General features: G+C 46.2%; 1 protein-coding gene across 3 annotated transcripts in view; it reads right to left on the bottom strand.

The window, feature by feature from the left end:
- Positions 1 to 1,530: 1,530 nt before the first annotated feature.
- Positions 1,531 to 21,456, bottom strand: part of LOC119442433 (ADAMTS-like protein 5) — a 179,194-nt gene continuing 159,268 nt past the window's right edge. For all 3 annotated transcript variants that reach the window (XM_037707312.2, XM_049662143.1, XM_049662142.1), the window contains 12 exons: positions 20,171 to 20,241; positions 18,971 to 19,101; positions 18,133 to 18,211; positions 17,790 to 17,907; positions 16,877 to 16,998; positions 14,084 to 14,195; positions 11,829 to 11,915; positions 11,494 to 11,696; positions 10,593 to 10,881; positions 8,001 to 8,039; positions 6,351 to 6,413; positions 1,531 to 3,097 (listed from right to left, as the gene is read on the bottom strand). In XM_037707312.2, the coding sequence (XP_037563240.1) occupies positions 2,775 to 3,097; positions 6,351 to 6,413; positions 8,001 to 8,039; positions 10,593 to 10,881; positions 11,494 to 11,696; positions 11,829 to 11,915; positions 14,084 to 14,195; positions 16,877 to 16,998; positions 17,790 to 17,907; positions 18,133 to 18,211; positions 18,971 to 19,101; positions 20,171 to 20,236 (1,632 nt within the window). In that variant the 5' untranslated portion in view covers positions 20,237 to 20,241 and the 3' untranslated portion in view covers positions 1,531 to 2,774. The remainder of the gene's footprint in view (positions 3,098 to 6,350; positions 6,414 to 8,000; positions 8,040 to 10,592; positions 10,882 to 11,493; positions 11,697 to 11,828; positions 11,916 to 14,083; positions 14,196 to 16,876; positions 16,999 to 17,789; positions 17,908 to 18,132; positions 18,212 to 18,970; positions 19,102 to 20,170; positions 20,242 to 21,456) is intronic.

Here is a 21,456-nt window from a genome sequence, read left to right as displayed (position 1 = left end):
ACACATCCGCGCTGAACAGCGGGGACATAACGCAGAAATTCCGCTGACGTCCGTGAACAACTCCCTCGTCTACCGGTTATTATCACGTGGCCACAGAGTTTCATACAACTGCTAGCGCGAACTGTTGCGCTAGTGTCTACGTGAGCTTCAAGCAGGGCAGTTCAGCCAGCATGCGAATGATGGGTAGTGCATGGATTTGCCTAAGCTTCACCGTTCTGGCTTTAAATGGCTTCGTGACTTTGCAAAGTGATCATATTCAAGAAAGTACTGCATTATAAAGAATCAGATAAACATTGTTAAAATTGTCCGCCGAAAAAATTCAAACACAGGACAATTAGCATACAAGCTTGTTATCGAAACCATCGCCCTACGAAAGCATGGACAAGCGGAACCAATGTAATAAGCAATGATTATTCGTGCTTGCCGAGTCGTATTACCTCTCGCATTAAAAAATATTAACTGCTTGAAAATTCAGGCCAATTTAGGCCCAGATATAGCGCAATAAACGAAGCCACAACAACGCCTGGATACCCAAGCACGAAGAAAAACAAATCCATGTAGTACTATCCACCATTCCCATGGTGGCTGAACGATTGCAGCGCCAGTCTTCTGTCTAGTAAATTTAGAAAACCATGCAAGTGGCAGGCCCGAGAAGCTGCGACCATGTGGAGTGACCTTCGCGGCGCTCCGACTTACCGTGTTGAGACGATGAGGCGACAAGGGTCACAGCATATGCTGCACCACGCAGACTTCCCACATCGCACTTCGTACTCAGCGGAGTACAGCGCTTCGAAGAAGCTCGTCCAAAATACGTGAACTGTGGTCTTCACTCATAAACTGGCAAACAATGTTCCCAATAGCGTTTTTCCGAATTTTTTTTTTTGATTACCAAGGTTCTCAGTACAGTTAAAATTCGCCGGAGCTACTGAATTTGGTGTAAACAGACGCTCATAAACACTGTAATTTGTCCCTAATCATCGAACTCAAAACAATTAAGAGTATACCGTGCTATAGGGTTGAGTAGTAGGGTGGGGCTGCCACAGACTGAGGACTTCTCGGTCAGCTTCGGGTTTTATTCGGCACTGCAACCCACGTGGCACTTGTCAGTTTAGTTATTACGATTCTAGTATGATGCTCATGTTCGCATTGCTCCGTCTATTACGCCCTAGCTTCGTGTTTTCCTTCTATGTGGCAGCTTCTTATGGAAATGTCAGCAGCTGAATTAGCAAGAACGTATGATCATGCTTTCGAAGAGAGATAATTTAAGAAAGGCATTCTGTGTGACGGGCATCGACAGTTGCTAGAACCGTGAGTTTTTTTTTTTTTTGATTTCTTCTGTTTTGAGTACAGGCGCGGCAATATAAAAAGGAATTCCTGATTTCTCCAAGTGTCTCGTCTGCCACCGTGGCGTCACTGTCACGTGACAACGTTGGAGTAGGACCCGAAGCAAAGAGATTGCGGGTAAGTGGCTAAATCTACCTGATAGTGTGTGCAGTGAAACTGCTGCAAATTATAGAGAAACAACACTGCTTTTTCTTTCTTTTTTTTTTTGAAAAACGAAGGCGTAGTTTTCGCACAAACGTGTGTACGTTTTTGTACAAGGAGTGGCGAACAACAAACACCGTGACGCATACAGTTTTCAATAATAAAGAGACATAGAAGAATAGAAAGGTATCAAAACATTTCCACAAAGTGGGTGACTTGTATAAGGTTAAGCAAGGAGATCAATAAATAAAGGGACAAATGTCTAAGTTAGAACTAATGTTCACATTCGATTTGCCAGGTACGAAAGAGAAAAATATTTCAAGGGCTCTCGACGCACGTACATGTCAAAACAGATGTGCAGATAACTCTTGAGAACATCAAGAACAGTGCGAGGTACAACACAGTAATTCACTACAAAAAAAAAATGAAATCTTAGCAACAGCATGTTCGTCATTGTAAATGCTTGCTTTGCGTGCGAAACGACTTAACATTTGATACTTTAGTGAATATCAGCGCGAGAAAAATATGTCTTTGGTGTAGTAACATTGATATGAAGACAAAGAAACCCTCCTATGGGATTTCTATCAATACTGAACACCATCCCCGAGGAAGGCAGATGACTCAATAACGGGTAGCTCGAGGGTACAACACTGTCTACGAAAATGTTTACAATAAACGATTTAGGTTAAACAATGAATTGACCTTACTGCTCAAAACGAAACTCGCCACGAATGTGAAAAGAAGTAAGTTAATTTTTTTTGCTAGCGCGTTCGTTTACGATTGTCTGCCAGAAGAAATATGACAAAACCGTTTAGCCGTAAGTGAACACCCGAAAACATGGCAGAGTGATATTAAACCGGCGAGAGATTGCACACTGCGATTTCGCTCATCTCGTGTCGATGTTTGAATGTCGATGCTGAGTTAGTGAACAGGAATGGTTCCTCTTTCTCTTCTCGTGCACAGATGCTGGTGAGTAATTTTCAAGTTAGTCAGCCGATACCCTTTCAAGGGTGCCAATACTCCTCTGTACAGCGACCTCTGGAATTCAGTATCTCTCACCAACGGTCCACCGAGTTCAATTTCCCGTGTCACGACAACCCGCAGGCACACAGTCTCTGTGCTTCCAGTCTGTACAAGCAGCTAGCCTGGACAACTTATTCTCCCGCATGTCGTTCACCCGCAGTCAGTCTTTGCTCGCGGCTGTTTGTCACTAACCATCGTCGCATTCTGCTTCGTGGCACATTCACGTCCAGTGCATAGCGTTGCGTCCAGAAGAAACGAGTCAAAGTTCACGTGGTCAAGTTGCACTTCCGACCCTGCAGCTTGCGCAGTCTTGAGAGCTGACGACGCCGGCGTTCGGTGAAGCGGCGCACGAACGACTTGGAGTCGACGACCAGCTTGGACTCCTTGTTGGCGAAGTCCCGCTGCTCGCGCGCCATGACCACGTACTCTCGTCCCACGCGCAGCCTGGGGCACGGGCAGCGGCGGTCGCGCGCCCACAGGTACTCGCGCTGCTGCAGGTCCAACAGGTTGCGGTAGGACTCGGCCACGGCCACGTCGTAGCGCAAGGAGCCTTCCACGATCTCTGCCGACAACACGGTGGCTTGGATCACTGCGCAGAAGCACCGCCGCCGTTAAATGTACGCTCCGGAAAAAAATTATGCATGTAATCTAACAGAGAGATTAGAGAGGAAGGCAAGACAAAGACGTTAACTACACTGTTCTATCTGGTTATCCAACACCTGGGAAGGGGAATGACCAAGCGAAATAGAAAAGGAACAAAAATTATCACGAAGCACGTGGCCAAGACAACAGTGATCGAACAATGAATGTCGCTGAACTTAACGCTTGTTTTTAATCCCCTGTTTGATATCTGTTATCTCTTCAAGCACTATATTTCTGTGTAGTTTTGTATTGTTTGGATGCCTTAGAGAAGGTACAGCCTTCCTATAGTTGGACGCTTATCTCAATTTCCTTCAGGTATCGCTGGAGCGCTCACGTAGTTTTCTATTCAAACGAGAGGCAAAGCCACGTGGCCAGGAGCCGAGCTTCGATAATATAGGTTGATCGTATATTTGACTCAACCTAAGTGGATTTGGTTCATGACCGGAGAACCAGTGCGGAAACTTTCCCTCAACCCATCGGCAGCAGCCTTGCGCAAATATTAGTGAACGGAAGAAGCAGTTTAGTATCAGAACATTTAACGTTGCCCGCTGTATCGCTTATCTCACGATATACTCGTGACACTCGTCCGCTCAAGTCACAGCGATGCTACAACGACCCCGCGACATAAATTAGCGAGAGCTTGCCATTGTTGGAGAGACATGTACTTCGGAAATTCAAACGCTATAATTGGCCCGTATGGCGGCCGGCGCTTTTGCGCCACTCGTGAACGCCGATTGATCGCGGATGGCGATAAGGGAGAAGGCAAATGTTATAATGCACCATAAATGCCATCGCTTTTATCATCTACCACAATGCATCAGCTCGGTGTCTCGGGCGTCCACCGGTGCCGCTGAAAGCGCTGGCCTGATTGCGGGCCGATTATCGCGTTTGAATCGCTCAGCACTGTACCAGGCATGCTACTCCTAATTTAATAAACCCAAGATTGATACTTGGGGTTTAACTTCCCAAAGAAACATTGGAGTTGTGACAGACGCCGTAGTGGAGGGCTCCGAATTAATTCCCACCTTCTGGGGTTCTTTAACGTAAATCCAAGTGCGCGAGCGTTTCTGCATTTCGCCCCCATCGAAACGCGGCTACTGCGGCAAGGGATCAAACCCATCACCTCGTGCTCGGCCGTAGAACGCAATAGTTTGCGCCCCACTCCGGCGGGTTTTAAACTCTACAGGAATGTTCTTCGAAAGCTTGCGCTTGTTGGTATGCTGTGATTTTTTTTCTGCTAATTATAAACCGAATGCAACTAGCCAGTTTCGTAGTTTTCGTATGCAATACTTTCGTTTCCTCGCGCATTTTTACCGGAAAAAAGTGCACCTGTCGAGCCTTCGATGATTGGTGGATTGCATTCGCGTACTCCAAAAAGAACAATTATAAGCGTAAATCTACCATGCTGCATGTAACTTTCGCAACACTCAGCCAGTCGAATTCGTAGAAGTTCAAGAAGAACCGGTGGTTTTCTTCATCTCCCCACCCACTGCCTTTAAAAGGTAACTATCTGTTGAAAGAGATTATCATACACATACGCAGACGCACACATTGACTTTTCCAGGGGAGATTAAAGCACTGGTAACATGAAAGCGTTGGAGCTTTGTGCCATAAGGGAGTTCAGTTTTGACCGTGCGCGACTTCCACACTTTCGTTCCACAAATAGCGTCTTTTCTCAAGTTTTACTAAATGTGTATGCCGAGATTGAAGACAAGGTCGGCTATGGCGGTGTGGAAACAGCTGTTTAGCCGTTTTTCCAGCCTGAATAAAAAAAAAATGCCCAGTGTAGCATTCATGGCAACAAATACTCGCAATATCAAAATACAATATATATTAATATAAAATAGCTATCTTCCCTGTGCCAAGCAGAAAAAAGAACCAAGCTAGGCATACGAGGTAAGTGAATTGTCAATTTTAAGAATAGGAACAGCGCCAAGGCTATACACAACATACGCATGTGCCGGTGATATGAATGGACCTGCTTATACCAGAATTGGATATTAATGGCTGCTCTGTTCCCCGCACCTCTGAGGAATAAGGTGGCGAGAACCAGCCTCGCTGACACTATCACAAATGAAAGTATACATAGAAGTTCATTACTGCAATGTGATGTAGTTTAATGACATAGTGGATGGTGTCTAAAAACATTTGGCAGTTTCCCCCAAAAGTGTGAAGCATGACGACAATAGCAGGATTTAGCGTTGCGCTTAAGCTCCACGGACGGTGTTTTAACTATACGCAGGTGCGGCAGGTCAGCACGATGCGGCGCACAAGACAGCTCCTGTTGGGCAGAAGAAACAGCGCCCTGACAGCTACCGGGTGTCTCACACTGCTTGCGTGATGAGCGCCGCCAGTGGTGTCGCCGCCGTAGCACCTCGATTGGTGGACCAAGTGAGACCGACGGATGCCTAGTGAAATATTAGATAACCGTTACACATCAGCTTACACAGATAACTCAGCTGAGAGCCGGAACCCTAGTGTACTTAAAGTGTGCGCGTGCGCACAACGCTCATAGCAAAAGTGGAAGGTAGAGAACGCTGCACTTGCTCCGCCACTGAGGCGAGTTTGCATAGCGTTGACGGCGCGTGCACTTTGCGTCGTCGTTTTTGTGGCAAAATATGCACTCCGCGTCTCTGAAGACACTCACCCTTCACGCGCGAGCCGCGTAAGCATCGTTAGCTGGACAGCACGAGTAACGGCGGCGCCGACAACGGTATATGAATGCGCCTCGAGCGTCCATATAATTGCAATCGCAACAAAATTCCAAAACCATCAGCAATAGCGTCATAACACTGCTAACATCTGCACGTACGAGGTCTGTTCTTGATGCATTCGGTGTAAAGAAGTTTGAATCTAGAATACTGTGCGATCGGCAACTCAAATGTTAGCAAGAGCGTTTCCTCAACTATTATCACACGTACGGTCGCATGACAACATTGAATGCTTGAAATTATATAAAAAAAAGTAATGCTCTGTTAAGGTTTACAGCAATGCAGTGCACTGAGGAATGTCATGTAATCGTGTGAGCACCTCTGCTTTGGCAAGTGGTAAACATGACAACAGATTTGATTGACATATCAGCATAAACTGAAAGAAGTCGCTATACCACGCCATAATTAGATAACGTTATCTTTCGAAAGCAATAGCGAAGGCCAAAAACGTCCGAAATGGTATAGTGTATTGCAGAGACTCAAACTTACCAACATCACTCTTGCAAAAGTAGTGCAACTGGTTTCTTGGTCGATGGCACACCGGACACTTCCCTGCAATAAAAACAAACAAGCGCTGCACGTAGTAGCACGGAAAAATCAAGTTTTACTGCGAACAGCAGTTATGGGTGTCGGAAATGGTTCGATCATGTTTGTTCGATCATTGAACTTTGGTTTAGCAACAGCGTAGCATTAAAAATAATTATGCAGATACAATGCAAATGTAGGAATTTTTCTGAAGCGAAGTGGTTAATTAAATGCTGCAAAGCGAAATGCGATGCATACTATTGTGTTTATCTTCATCAAATGCAATGTGTAACCTCACGGAATGTCTATGTACTGCACAGGGCACAGATTTTCTCTCATGCATTATTTATGCATTACACCGTTCACAAGACTTGCCGAAATTCAAACACTTAATCAGGCGGATGCGCAATGTTAGACGTCTACGTATCGATGTCATGAGGACCAAGGAAATGTATGATGCTTGTGGTAAGAACAGTGATGATAGGTGCATGCACGTAAGTGTATGCACAGAACAGGTGTGTGCACACAACTTTTTAACAGCGGAGCTGTTTAAGTCGGCCGTAATGTGTGCCGCCTGCCACTGCGTTGCCTAGCAACTACCTCTTGGAGCGTCACGCGCTATGCTCGGGAGAGAAAAAGAAAATGAGAGCGAGAGAGTGCGCGCGTCGTGCGCGTTATGCTCGACAGAGAGAAAGAAAATTATGACGAGAGAGAGATAGACAAATTGAAGCAGCACCAACGAGGCAACGCGCAGATGTGCTGCCGACGCCATCCGCGCTTCTACATTTCCCCGCCTAACTCTATGCAACGCGCTAGAGATTTCAAAGTCGGTCGCACAATTTTTGAGGCCTTGAGTGCCGAAACCAGTCTGGACAAGACGGTCACTCGAGACACCAAGATCTCAAGAGATCTCAAGAAAGATTTTATTGATAGGAGAGACAGAAGTCGACCTGAGCTAGTGCGCTATGGTCTGCTACTCTGCACTGGGGAAGAGGGAAGGGGAGTGAAAGTACGGGGATGGATGATGATAAGTGGTGAGTGCTTATGTACATTAGACGGTGGCCCTACTAGAGCCGGTCGTCTAGTTTCGTGTAATGTAGAAACTTCAACCGCGCTTTAGTTGTCCGAATTGAAGTTGCAGTGTCAGGTCAAGGGCTGAGAATAGCGTCCTCCGACATTGGTTGCCTGCCAACGCTGGCTAGGGAGCTATCCGACGTCCTTCACTCCAGCATATATGCTGGGCAATCGTGAATTATGTGTTCCAGCGTTAAAGGCACCTGACGATCACGGCTATTCGACAAGCCGATGACGTGTGCGTACCGGTGGATGAAAGCAACGCCAAGCCGAATCCTGCGGAGCAATGACGCTTAATGACGCTTAACAAGTAACCTTCGGGGGCATACAGAATTTGCCATCTGGGTCAATCATATGTATGCGTTTGTGGATGTCAGCATGGGCTCTGTATTTGTTAGGTCCTGCATGAGTGCTCAAGATCACGTCTGCTCACGTGTGCGCAAGACTCACGTGTGCAAGATTCCGCTCAAGATCACGTCCGAGGTTCTAATTTATCGAGACACACAAGTGAAATACGCAGTGTTGCGACAACACACTTACCGTTCTTTTTCTTTTCCTTGCCTGGCTTGTGCCTTGCTTCTGAAAAAACAATTAAGAAAAAACAAAACGTAATAGTGAGTTCTTGAAGGATGAAATGCACGAGAGACTTGGGGAAGAAAAACTGTAGTAAGCCAGGTTAACTGGAGTAACTATGGAGATTGCTATATTTGCACAATGCTAAACAGCCAAATTTTTCGGGAGCAGAAAAATAACGCAGTGCGATACCAAGCTGGAACTAGCTATATTGCAGTCAACATCACAAGAACGGCTACTCCGTTTTACGGACGAAAAGTGTGTCCTGTGATTCTGGATCTAAAAGTGACTAAAAGTGACTCCTCTGCAGAAAATAGTCACATCCAAGCAGTTTTCTTAACGAAAACAAACGCACTGCCTGGCTTTAATGTTTTCGGGACTAGTGTGTGCTTCTTACGCAAGTACAAAGAGCAAATTTTCGCTTGCGGACGTGAGCACTGGACAGTGGATGGGGGGGGGGGGGGGGGGGGGTTAAAATTGCGTGCGACAGGGAAAACAAGAGGTGAAGGGCAGAGAGGTTAACCAGATCAAGTGTTCGGTTGGCTACTCTGCACTGGGGGATGGGATGAGGACAGAAAAGATGAGAAAATAAGATAAGTGAAAACCGCATCAGTTCACAACTCTAGTTTTTCGATAAGTCCCGTTCCTCTTTAAAAAAAAAACACACTAGTGCTTTTCAATCAGTTCGGGCCGAAGTTGTCTGGGATCGGGGTTCAAGAATTCTCGCTTCAGTAAGAGGACAGTTGTCAATCTCGTAGAGCGTGGTGCTGAGGACTTGTCTGTGCATAGAAACGACGAAAATCACACAGAAGGTGCGCAATCGTCTCTTTGCACCCACAAACTTCCCATTCCGGACTTGTGGGCATTCTGATGAGGTAGGAGTACGCATTAGTAGAAGCTACTCCAAGACCTAGACGCCAAATAAGAGTTACCTGCCGTAGCGGTAAGCCGTGTGGAAGATGGAGCTTCAGATGAGGATCCAGGGAACAAAGGCGCTGGTTTTTAAAATCTGCCGATTTCCACTGGGCGAACGTAAGCTCGCGAGCAAGCGCACGGAACTTTCCCGCTGCGTCTGTTCTTGACATCGGGATAGCGATGAAATCGCCACTGTCACGTGAAGATCGGGTGGATACTGTCACTGCTTTTTTCGAACACTCAGTTACTGAAGATAAAGTTGGGGATGCACTGCCGTTTTTTCTTTTGACTTGACCTTTGCCGAAGTGTAGGGCAATCGAACTTCCGCTGCCTTGGTCGACCTACGCGTCTTTCGTTCTCTCTGATGACCTTAAAGTAATGTGTCTCCCTGGAGTCTGACGTTATGAAGCAGCATATCGAATGGAAAGTCTTCTACAAGCACATTTATTGATATTTTGGCTAAATACTATCTCGAGCTAATCTTGTGCGAGCCAATGAAAACAATATTGCGCCACTAGGCTTTGAGGAGGCTCCGAAGAAACGGTTTCTTGAAACACTGAGAACTGCTAAAAGACCACTTATTGCTGAACATATTTATTTTAAAAGTTGGTGCTCCCAACATGAAAATGTTTTTTAGCTGTCTTGGACGCTGCTGTCGAGCAAGAAAAACTCAAAAAAGGCGCTTTGTGGAGTGACACTTGCGCAAGACAATTTACCGTCTTAACTCAGCAGCTTACTGTGCGGCTATTTACGGCCAACATGCGCGAATCATTTTAGCCATGGATGAATTATTATCAACGGGTAAAACACTTCGTGCAAGCTGCCCCTGGGGCAAGTTTTGGGAATTTTTACCTGGTTGCTGTGTTGAATAAGTATGTAAATAAGTCCTCTCTATACTCTACCCTCTCTCCCTGTCCTATTATTTCTTACGTAGTTGAGCGTAATAAAGTGGGACACCATGGTCCTTTCACTTCAATAAGGTGATGTCTTTTCCCTATGGTCCTCTTTAGGAGTAAGGTGCTCCCCATATTTTGTATGCTTCGGCAGGAGACCCAGATCAACGCAAGAGGCGACGCAGCAGATTAAATTATGTGGTTTTACGTGCCAAAACCACGATCTGATTATGAGGCATGCCGTAGAGGGAGACTCCGGAATAATTTGGACTACCTGAGGTTTTTAACGTGCATCTAAATCTAAGTACACGGGTGTTTTCGCATTTTCGCCCCATCGAAATGCGGCCGCCGTGGCCGGGATTCGATCCCGCGATCTCGTACTCAGCATCCCAACACCATAGCCACTGGAGCAACCACGGCGGGTCCGACGCAGCAGATCTAGTAAAGGACAGATACGACAGTGTGTGTTGTACGGTAAGAAAAATATACTTAAAAACGCCGAAGCGCTGCAGGTGTTTGTCCGTAGGCAATTCTCTTCCACACCTGTACCTGTTACTTTTCGAACTAGGTAAAATTCCACCTAAATTCTGACATTGCATTTTCAAGCGCAGGGTTCACCACTACCAACTGATTCTTCTAACTGCTGTAAAAGGACAAACTTATCAACAGACAAAAAAATGCAACGAGGTGAGCTTGCGATTACCAAGAGATTGCGGGCGAATAAGAACGTAAGAGGAGAAGTGGTACTTACTGCCTACTTTGTGCCTCGTTGTCGGGATCAGTGACACACCACCGGTGCTGCTAGTGCTTGTGCTTGTTACTTGATCTGTGAGGAACGGAATGGCGTTGTCTTCGAGTGGCCCCGCATGGAGCCGAGCCCTCCGGAAGTGGTGTTCTACAGTGGGTGGTAGCGCGTTGACGGTGGCTTTCTGAGTGAGATAACTCGGAGAATCGACAACGGCGCCCCGCCATCCATTGTCTTCCTTCGGAACCCAGTATTGGTAGCGAACGCTGGAATTAGCCTTCTTAACCATGTAAACCTGCAATGTAATGAGGAAAAAAAAGTTTTGATTACAGAAAGTTGCAGCGCAATAGGGAGTTGTGTTCTTCATTCAAGGAAACGTTTTAAGCCAGAATTAAGCTTATGAAATACCAGTAAAGTGAAACACTTCACTCAAGAGGAACCGAAGAAACATGCGTGAAAGCGCGAAGTTCAATTGAATTCACCTAGATTATGCAGCACATTTGATACTACAGTCTGCACCACAAGGCGAAGATTTTCGGTAATCATAAGCGCATTGTCCGAGTTTGAAAAACAAGCAGGTAACACATATTAGAACTCACTGCAGAGAAAAAATCAGCTATGTCAATGAATATACCAAGTACCAGACAAAGAACAGCCGATTTTTTTCAGACACAAGACAATGAAGAGTAAATAACTAGCTGCGTCAGCGCCGCCAAAAATAATCCATTCTTTCAGTACTTGTTGATCGAAGCATTATTCAAATTACTCGTAGAAGTGAGTATGACGAATTGCAGCGTGACAAACGCAACACACACCTACAGGCTTGTGGAAACGCCAGATAATGCCGAGGGAACTGTCACGTCATGTGAAGTAAAGAGGTGTTCCGCGTTGTTTCACGTTTGCTTACCGCAAGCGTGACCGGCTTCATCGTGGGGCCGACAGCTGTGAGTGCTTCGCTCCCATTCTCGGCCATCTCGTGAGTGAAGCTCGTACCTCCGGCAAGAATGGTCGAAGTACCACCACCCAGCTTTCGCGTTTCCCAGCGAATCGTCTTATTGCTGATGCCTTTGTTTGGGGCGATCGAACGGCTAGGCCAGTGGTCCCACAGAGCTGCAACACAGAGCACACAGCCAGGAGCCGGCACATCGATTCAGGTGTTGTTTACGTGCGGGTGTCAATGCACACGCAAAAAAAGGAGGGCTTAATGACAGTAAGGCAAGAACATGGGCGGAAACTACTCACTGAGTACATTGTGGCTGTCATCTTCAACGCGGATGTTAGTGGCGCCACGTGGAATGATAGTCACGGCCATGTACTTGTACAGTTCCCCTAAAGAGGGAGGGGCATCAGAAAAAAAATTAGTTGCGATTCTTGAGTTACGGCCAACGTAGGATTGAATTCCGGCTGTAAAGGCTGTATGCCAGGGAAGGAGAAGCGCAAGAAAGGCCGGTTACTTGGAGGTAAGTCCACGTTAAAAAAGGTCCCAGTTGATCCAGTTAAATTCGAAGCCATTTTACTACGCAAACCATCGTCGCACACGCAGCAGTTTGAACTTCGAACTTTTTTTTTTCTCACAATATAAGAGAGAGAGAGAGAGAGAGAGAGAGAGGACGCAGGGATATCAAGCTGTTCGATGCAGATTCAAGGCTACCCTATCTAAAATTTTGGTACGGTTAGCTCGAAAGAAACGGCACCAGCTAACCTATTTCTTGCGCGTATTTTTGGAACGTGTGATGAGGCAATTAAAGCTGGGGTCAGAATCTCTTTATTCTCGTTAACGTGTTCGTGAAGTTCATGGTATGCCAATGCACGCTGTTTTTGCCAATGCATAGCCGTCAGGAAGCCGCCAGGCGTTACTTGCATGACATGCGAGAGCGTCATGATCGCTGCTCATGATTGTTTTATATTGATGTAAACCATTTTTTGGCGTTTTATAGCACTACTTTGTACTAGCAGCTACGACGGAAGTCAAAAGAATGGCTCACGCGCAAGAGCTTCAGGGGAAAACAGGGACATCAACTCTGGAAAAAGCTACAGTGCGGTCTTGCCAAGTAGATCTACCTTTGTTGCCGCGCACGTTTAACGTTGCCTTTGTATCGCTATATTCAGTAAATTGAATAACACTGCTTTAGTTCAATCGGAAGATGATCACTTTTATTTTTGCATTTTCCAATAATTCGGGGATTTTACGCGCCAAAACCACGATATGCTTATGTTCTTCTTTGTGGGGCTTTACGTGCCAAAAACAGTTCTGATTATGAGGCACGCCCCCTATATGCTTATGAGGCACGCCTTAGTGGGGGACTCCGGAATAATATCGACCACCAGGAGTTCTTTAACGTGCACCCAATGCACGAAACGCGGGCGTTTTTGCAATTCAACCCCATCGAAATGTGGCCGGCATTTAATCCCGCGCCCTCGAGCTTAGCACCGCAACACCATAGCCACTACGCCAGCACGGTGGGTGGCATATTCCATCTGAGTGAAGGAATAAGATAAGGTTGTTGAAAATTCGCAGGCAATAGCCAGCAAAATAAGGCGAGCCGCAAAGGGTGCTTCTCCCCACTGTATTTCATAATGTGGCGAAGCCAGATTTACAGATTTTTTATCACGTTTTTTACGCATCGCAAGTGTTATAGCAAATAAGCTAACACCCGCGAAATGCTCCGCCTGAAATTGGGACCCTACGTGTCCTGCAAATCAAAACTGCTTTATGCGGGCAGAATGTGGAGAACATGGCAGCGAGAAAAAAAAAAAAGATGACCGAAGTGCCATTTCTGGCTGAAAAAAAGTTGTCGCAGTTTCACCTGAAAGGTGAAGCATCAATTGCGATAGCAAATTTGAAGAGAGCTATACGGAGTAATGATAGCAGCTTTATCAGCTGTATAAACTTGCACATGCAGCAGCACCGGCAACACGCAGAACTGTTGTCGACGCCGTCGGCGTTTTGCCCGCGTTCGCTCAAAATGCGTGCGGCGTTGGTGACTGTTGCCAGAGCCTCTGATATAAATAGGCACTTGGTGCCGCTGCTAAACGTCACCTCCCTTCCCTCCCCCTCCCCCCCACGGCCTTTTTTGCGTCGGAAGAAGGCACGTTTGCTCTACATATATGGTGATTGTAGAGGAGGAAAGAGACGCCTACTTCTGCAGCCCTTAAGGGAGCACAGAGCAGAACGCGCGTTTGTTCTCCGCCGTGCGTTCACTCCCCGTGAAAGCGCGCGTCCCTCGCTCCCTTTCACTCGCTCATACAGCGTTCGGCGCGCGGCGACGATTTCATCTCCATTGACGTCATACGGAACCTCACGGCGACGGCGACGGCGACGCCGACAGCAGAAATCTGCTTTTGAGTGTCCATATAATTGCTATCGCAATAAAACAAGAGAAGTCAGAAGGTACTACTGTGCATTGGGTTACGCTAATGTACTGACAAAGCTTTGCCGTGCACCACTGCCATGAATTCACCTAGTACAATCCCAGCACGCACGGGACGAAACTCACCTTGTGTAGAAGACATCTGCTGCACTTGGACGCATGAAAGATTCCTGCCGCCGCAAACACCACACTCGTCCATTCGAACACCTGATTCTATGATGCCGTCACATCCGACGTCCTGTGAATTGCGCATTGTTAGAAGAGGGATTAACGCGCTTGTATTTTGAAGTAAATGGTTACAGTCGTTATCACAAGGGATACGCCTCCTGCTTTATCAAGATACTTCGTCAAAACCGGGGCCAAGCAGCGGGAACCTATATTGCTTCTGTTTATAGTCAGGAAATGCAATGACGCTGTGAGAATAATTTACTGCAGCGGATACACAGATTTGCCAGAGGCGCGATGTATCAGTACCAGAAAATATCCTTAATAGTTTGAAGAATAAATGTCGAGCTGTTTCAATGCCTTACACTCATTGCTTACAACTAAGGTATGGTTATGGCAATGAGCCAGTAAGTTTTGCGAAAGTTTCTTAAAGGAGCCCTCAACCACTTTTTATCGAAGCGGAGAAATGCGTTTGAAGTTAAAATAGGCTTTTTCAGAAATAATTTGCCGCAAGAAGTACTTTAATGCGTTCAGCAGAAGCACTCCTTCAATGAGCACTCCAATGATTTGCACTGAGAAGGCTACGGCGGAGTGGGGTGTGTCCACAACTTTCCGCCTATTCAACGTCACCGTGGCGGGCAGTTTAATTTTGATTTTGGATTTGAACTTAGACGCCACTACTTCCGATTTCGGCGCCTACGACGTGCCAAACGCAAGCCAAATGCGGTTTTTCTTAGCGTGCCACAGTGCGCTTAGCCAGTGGACTCGTGGCGGCACCCCGCGGCGGCCGCGGTATCTACGCTACGTAACAAACCGCAGCAACAGGCAACTGTAGCGCGTATACGCAGCGTTTGCGTTGTGCACGACAGGGCTTGAGTGAATGCTCGCTTCTTTCTGGGGTTTTACGCGCCAAAACCAGTTCTGATTATGAGGCACGCCGTAGTGGCGGCTCCGGATTAATTTTGACCACCTGGGGTTCTTTAACGTGCACTACAACGCAAGCACACGGGCGTTTTTGCATTTCGCCTCCATCGAAATGCGGCCGCCGCGGCCGGGGGATTCGACCCCGCGATCTCGTGCTCGGCAGCGCAACGCCTTAGCTGACTGTGCCACCGCGGCGGGTGAGTGCGTGCTCGCGCTCAATGGTCCAGCCTGACCGAGCTAACGTGGTGCGGACTGGCTTTGTCTTTCACCAGCTTGACCGACAGATATTCCCATCCAATTTCCAATTTTGAAGTGCTATCAACAAGTCTGCCAAGGCACCTAACCAGTAGCGGCCAGGAGTGAGCGCGCGTTGTCAAACGTGCTTGTGGTCTGACCTTAAGTCTCGTGGGTTTCATAAATGGCTGTGTAACCCTAAACGCATGTTAGGTCATCTACGTAGCTTCTCTAGTGCTCGTCTCTAAAATGCCCGCTTTATGAAACTCATAGGTCAGAACGTTCTACTTCTGTTTTAATGCTTTTCTTATCTTTGACATGTTTTATTTCAAAGATAATGGAAGCGCGAGCAATTATTAATAAAAAACAAATTTTGACCTCTCTTTATTATAATTTCGCCGTAAGATCGCAAACACAGGAACCTTTCATAAACATCTTACATCGCACTTCGACTCATTACTAGGCCATATTACGTATCGCAATGCTACCTTGATCGCGTGCGCAAACCTTTTGGATTAAGGGTTTTTTTTTTGCCAGTGTCTGCCTTCAACGTAATTTTCTTACTTTTGTGAAACCTAACAGCGTGACAGCGTGGCTTGAATGTTATTAAAGACGCTACTGAATTTTCTAAGTGCGCCTCTGGCGGACAATTATTTTCCTATAAAGAGAATTACCAATTGTCGTTTCATGAGTCCCTGAAATGACTGTTAAAGCAGGTTTTCTTTTTGGGAGGCACAGCTTTTTTGATTATGTTAGAGATTAAAAAATGATTTCTATGCTGCTGCTTGTACAGAATTTTCCAAGTGTGCGACAAAGTACCTTAAATTACTAGATTTTACGGGCCGCGTTTTCTTTACTTTCAACCAGTCATTATCATATAGAAGAAAGTACACTCGTAGAGACAGCTTATAGAGTTCCATTAATTAGAGGTATATAGGACGTGTTGATATATCATACGTTTTGGTTAAGCTGCAGTAATTGCCTTAAGTACCTCTAACGCAGTCGTGTTACCAAACTTGTTCTTCAGTTCAGCCCTGTCCTGCTGTAGACCTGTTATGATTTTGCAGGCAGCTACAGCTTTATCGACTGAAAGGTGACAAAGGGACCTGGTTGGCTTTTTGTCACGGTTCTTGGCGTCGAGATCTAAGATCGCGGATTCAATTGGTGGAATGAGCGTCGGCGCGCATAATATTCTGCTCTTAATTATTCAGCAGCCTTTGAAGATCAGCGGCATTGTGAGGAAAAAGCAAAAGCGACGAGTAATGCGATACCTGGAGCTTGGATCAAGGCTGGTTATCTATTTCAAGAATAGAAAGCAGTCTCAAGTTGGGAATTTAAGTTAGGTAAGCACTTTTCTTGAACAGCTGCAGAATAAACCTAAACTGATAGAATGTTTTACTTAGGCTTGAACCATGGCTGTACATGTTCTAATTTTTTTTACTAATACTAGGAGTGTTCTCAGTTTTCACGGTTTAGCCTCCTCCAGCAAATGAATGCTGCATATACAACACATGATAGATTTGTGTGATAAAATATCCACGAAATCAAGGTACGTTTCAGGCAATGTGGTTAACCGAATGCGATCGTAGAGCTCACCTTACACCGGCCATTGACGCATATTTTGGACCGGCCGCATGACGTGCCGTCGGCCATCTTCCCAAAACTGAAGATCATTGTGGAGTCTTGCGATCTACACCTTAGTTCACAGGGATTTCGTTCTGTAAATGTAAAAGCAACGGAACTTGTGAACATAGTCTTCTTCCTATATTGGGGGGAAATGGAAACACGCTGTATTTGCGGCAAAAGATACAAAAGTGTTACATATCCGTTAGACACAACTCAGAACTTGAAAAGAAACTGAATAGTAACAAGTTCATTTGTAACTAGGTGCCAGAATCAGTCATCTCGGCAGAAAAACGGAACGGTGTAGGAAATAGGCCGAGCGAAACAGTACGTATATGTAGAAACTAGGGAACTTTGTTGCCCTAAAGAACTAGAAGCTACACGTTAATTTTTAGTACTTAAATTTTGTGGTTTTACGTGCCAAAACGACGATATGAATATGAGGCACGTCGTAGTGTTGGAGTCATGATTAAGTTTGACCACCTGGGATTCTGTAACGTGCACACAATGCGAGGTACATGGGCGTCCTAATTTTTTTTATGGGAACTAAATATCGTCTTACAATATTACTACAACAACCAACCCGCGTAAACCTTATCGTATATCTTGCGCGGTCATGTCAGCAACGTGTATCCCAATGAAGGAAATACTTTATACACACCGATACTCTCTCAGAATGCAATCAGCCAATATAAAAGAAATAAAGTTCATAAAATATTTTTGCTTAAAGATGACAAAAATGAACTTGTGCATGCGCGACCACCGGCGTCGGACACCATTTCTAACGATAAATGAAAAAGGGCAGCTTTTGGTGCCACACGCGTTAAAGTCGCCTGGAGACCTTCAGGCAACGTGATATGGGCTAACAAGAGTATCTAGTCCTCACTCTGCGTGTGGCGTTCCACAGCAAACCACTGGGCAACTCGCCGTCCGTTCCCCATGAATCGGTTGTTGAAGGCCGAGCACTGAACGTCGGTGAAGTCTTCACTGCCTGGAGGACATTTCTGAAAAATTTTGATGAATATATCAGTTTCAATGCATGGGAATGTTCAGACTTAAGCGCAAAGAAACTTCTTCGACCAGTTGGGGACAAATTGAAGCGTGCATATAGACACACAAATAGTGTAAAACATCAGTGTAGCTACGAAATAAGTTTTATGAATACTAGTACACTAAAACAACAACGTTCGAAGTGACTTTTTATTGGCATGCATAGGTCAATAGCATACCTCCGTGTTGCAAAGCTTGTGCTCCCATAATGTCCCGGAACAGTTTGAGTACGGTGAATTCGTCGCTGTGAGTGAGCTCCTACGTGGAAACAAATACTTGTTACGGCATTTGAAACATTTCGATGTGCAGACAGTATAACTTTCTCGGCTTCATTAAGTTAAGACGGAGAGTTTGCCATCTTCAGACGGGTATGATCCTGTGAGGAGATAAAAGGGACTCACGTCCGTGACATTGCTCAATTAACACGGCTTCCGTCATGCTGTCCTATGGTGACACTAGTATTTTATTCGAAACTGATTAAGGTAGTGAAAGAAATTGCAAGTTTGGCTTTAACTGTTGTGCGCTGGGTCTTGGGCTAGGTGGCGCGGGATGATCAATTGCACAGTGCGGGCACGCAAAATTAGGCAAACTGGATGATGAACGGTTATGTTTTTCATTAACGTTATCTAAAATATGCAACTACTCACCTTTTAAAAGAACACGTTGCTTGTTTAAATTTTAACCCGAGTAATCCTCAATACTAAAAACAGTGCGTCCGGGCAATGCCTCTCAACAGCGTTTCGATAGACATGGCGAGACGAAATTACGAAATTTTTTGAGGCATTGTCGTAGAGAGCCCAGTTTTTATATTGCGATATATGCGTTCTTGGCACGTGAATGTTCGTTGTTGACGATAATGGTCACTTGTTTGTTACGTCCGTTTCAAGGAGCAAAGCTTGTTAAAGGCTGCGCTGTCCACTTTGCGAGATCGTCCCGTGTTTGCTACTCCAGAAATGATCCAACCAAGACGCTTTGATTCTGGAAGGAGCGTGGTCTTGCGTCATCTTACGACATTACCTTGCGAGGCAAGGCCGGGCTCTGGTCGTTATGCCACCGCCGCAAGTTCTGCTGCAGGGCGACCAGAAGTTCCAGTCGGACCACGCCTGATGAGACGAGGATGACGACGAGGATGTCCTGGCTCTACACATCTGCGTTTAAGAGCGAGAGAGAAGGCATCGATGTGGTACATCGTTTTAAGCTCGTTGCAACGAAAAAAGAATGCAAGAAATACCCCGCAGATTTGAGGAATCGGGAGATGTTTCGTCCGTAAGTTGAGTGTTGGCGTCTTACGTGTCGAAACTGCGATCTTATTATGAGGCATGCCGTAGTGTGTGTATGTGAGGTGGGCGGGGATACGGTATACGCAATGCACCCAATGCACGGTACGCTACCGTTTCTTACATTCCACCCCCACAGGAACGCGGCCTCCATCGCCGGGATCGAACCCAGGACCTCGTGCTCAACGCCATAGCTGGTCTGTATGCAGTAGGGTAGTTTGTTCGCATCATGTGATACGCAGCGATGCACAGCTGTAGGCTAGTTGGTGTCGTATGGATCCTGAAATGCGAGGCAGCGCAGCAGGATGAGGACAAATAGGAAGGGCGACAACAAAGACAAGCACTTGTGTTGTCGGCCATTCCTACCTGTCCTCCGCCTTGCTGCACTGTCCCGTACTTCAGGCGCCATGCGATACATTTGCGTGTTTCCGTGCTTTAGGCATTTTGTTAAAACGATCAGTGCGGCAGTCATTAGACAGGGGTAATAAATGAGGGCGAGGAGGGTGGACGAAGCTGTACAGTCTACATCAGTGGCGCACGGACGATTCAGAAATCTATATGTGGTGCCGGAGGCGTTGCAGGTTAGGATAAGGCTTATTAATTACATGCTAAATGATATCCCTTCCACATTATGTTAGAAATATTTAATGGCCGCGGCACGAGGTACGAGCGTGTGTCATGTTCTGGTGAATTAAGCCTGAAACTATGATTTGAATTCTGCAGAATTGGTGTTTTAAGATAAATATGCACCACCATCTTCATCTGGTAGCTCGAAGAACATTATAACTGAAGTCACATTCAAATGCTGAAATAACTGTCTTCAAAGTTCGTCAGAACATTGCCTTTAAGGCTGATTGAAGTTGTTTCCGTAGACACATAAGCTTCAAAGTTTGTCTAAGCGGTGTAGGAAAGATTCCGCTTAAATTCAGCTGTAGCTTACCGAAAATTGCTGCTGGCCGATCGTTAACCAGGCTAGGAGTAGCGATGGCGACCACGGCGTCCTCATTGCGCCTATGTGAGAGAAAAAAAAGCGATTGCTAAATTATTACAATCTGTCTGTTCTCGAACACATTGTCGCACAAAGAAATCAGTAAAAGGTCAGAAATTTGGAAATATTTATGATCGTTAAGCTCAGCAATGTAAATAATTATTATTCATGACAGCTCAAGTTATTCGACTGAAGCAGCAGGAGCTTGACATGGGCGAGTTGGTGTAACATACTTGAAAAAAAAAAAAAAAACAGCGCAAGAGAGACGAGGACAAAAAGAAGACAGGTACAAGGAACGGGTGCTACGATCGAGCGCCCGTCGGAGTGAGCGCCCAACGGACGAGCGCCCGTCCGTTGTACCTGTCTGTTCGTCCTCGTCTGTTTTGCGCTGTTTTTATTGCGATAGCAATTATATGGACACTCCAAGCGCATTTTTGCCGTCGTCGTCGCCGTGATGTTCCGTATAAAGTCCAACGATGATAAAATCGTCGCAGCGCGTCGTGCGTTGTGTGTGCGAGTGAAGGCGTGCGAGGGTGAGCCGGCAACGGCAGCTTAATCTCGCGCACGCGACAGAGGAAGTCGGCCGGAAGCGCACGCTCTTCTTTCACGAGCGAGGAACGGGGAGGAGGCGACGGAGACGGGAGGGGGGGGGGGGGAGGGTGCGTTCTGCTTACGCGGCTGCTGCTGACGGAGCTATCTTGAAAGCGATATGTGACGCGGCTGAAGTGTGCACCCGCGGCGGCCTCATCTTCAAAGCGATCTGCAATGGGCCAAAGGGCATTCGCCGAGTGCCCGTAGCTTCGTATGCGCTGCGCTTTCGACGTTTAGTTCGCGTTGAAGCGAGAGCCAGCGCGAAGGTCAGCTTACTCGCTGCCTCTGGCGCGATTTCTTACTCCAGCGTTTTGACGAGCTCCTGCGGTCATCGAGCGAGATGTGTTAATGTTTACCTGTGCGCGCGTGACACTGCTTGTTTATTTAGTTAGTAAGCGAATATTTACAACTTTATATGGCCGATAAAACTACTATCCATACTTCGTATAGCTGTCCACTAATTTGCTATCGCAATCGATGCTTCGCCTTTCGGGCGAAACTGCGACTTTTTCTTCAAGTATTCTACTGAATACTTTTACAACAACTCGCAGTGCCCGCACCAAAGATGGCGTCTGGTCAGCTGTCGAAAATGTTCGACACAAATCCAAGAAAGGGCAAGCGAGGTGGAAATCATGAGAGTTAGCCAG

The sequence above is a fragment of the Dermacentor silvarum genome, chromosome 2 (genome assembly GCF_013339745.2).
Source record: "Dermacentor silvarum isolate Dsil-2018 chromosome 2, BIME_Dsil_1.4, whole genome shotgun sequence".
NCBI lineage: Eukaryota > Metazoa > Arthropoda > Arachnida > Ixodida > Ixodidae > Dermacentor > Dermacentor silvarum.
The sequence above is the reverse complement of the archived record's forward strand: the minus strand, read 5'-3'. Positions and strand labels throughout refer to the sequence as shown.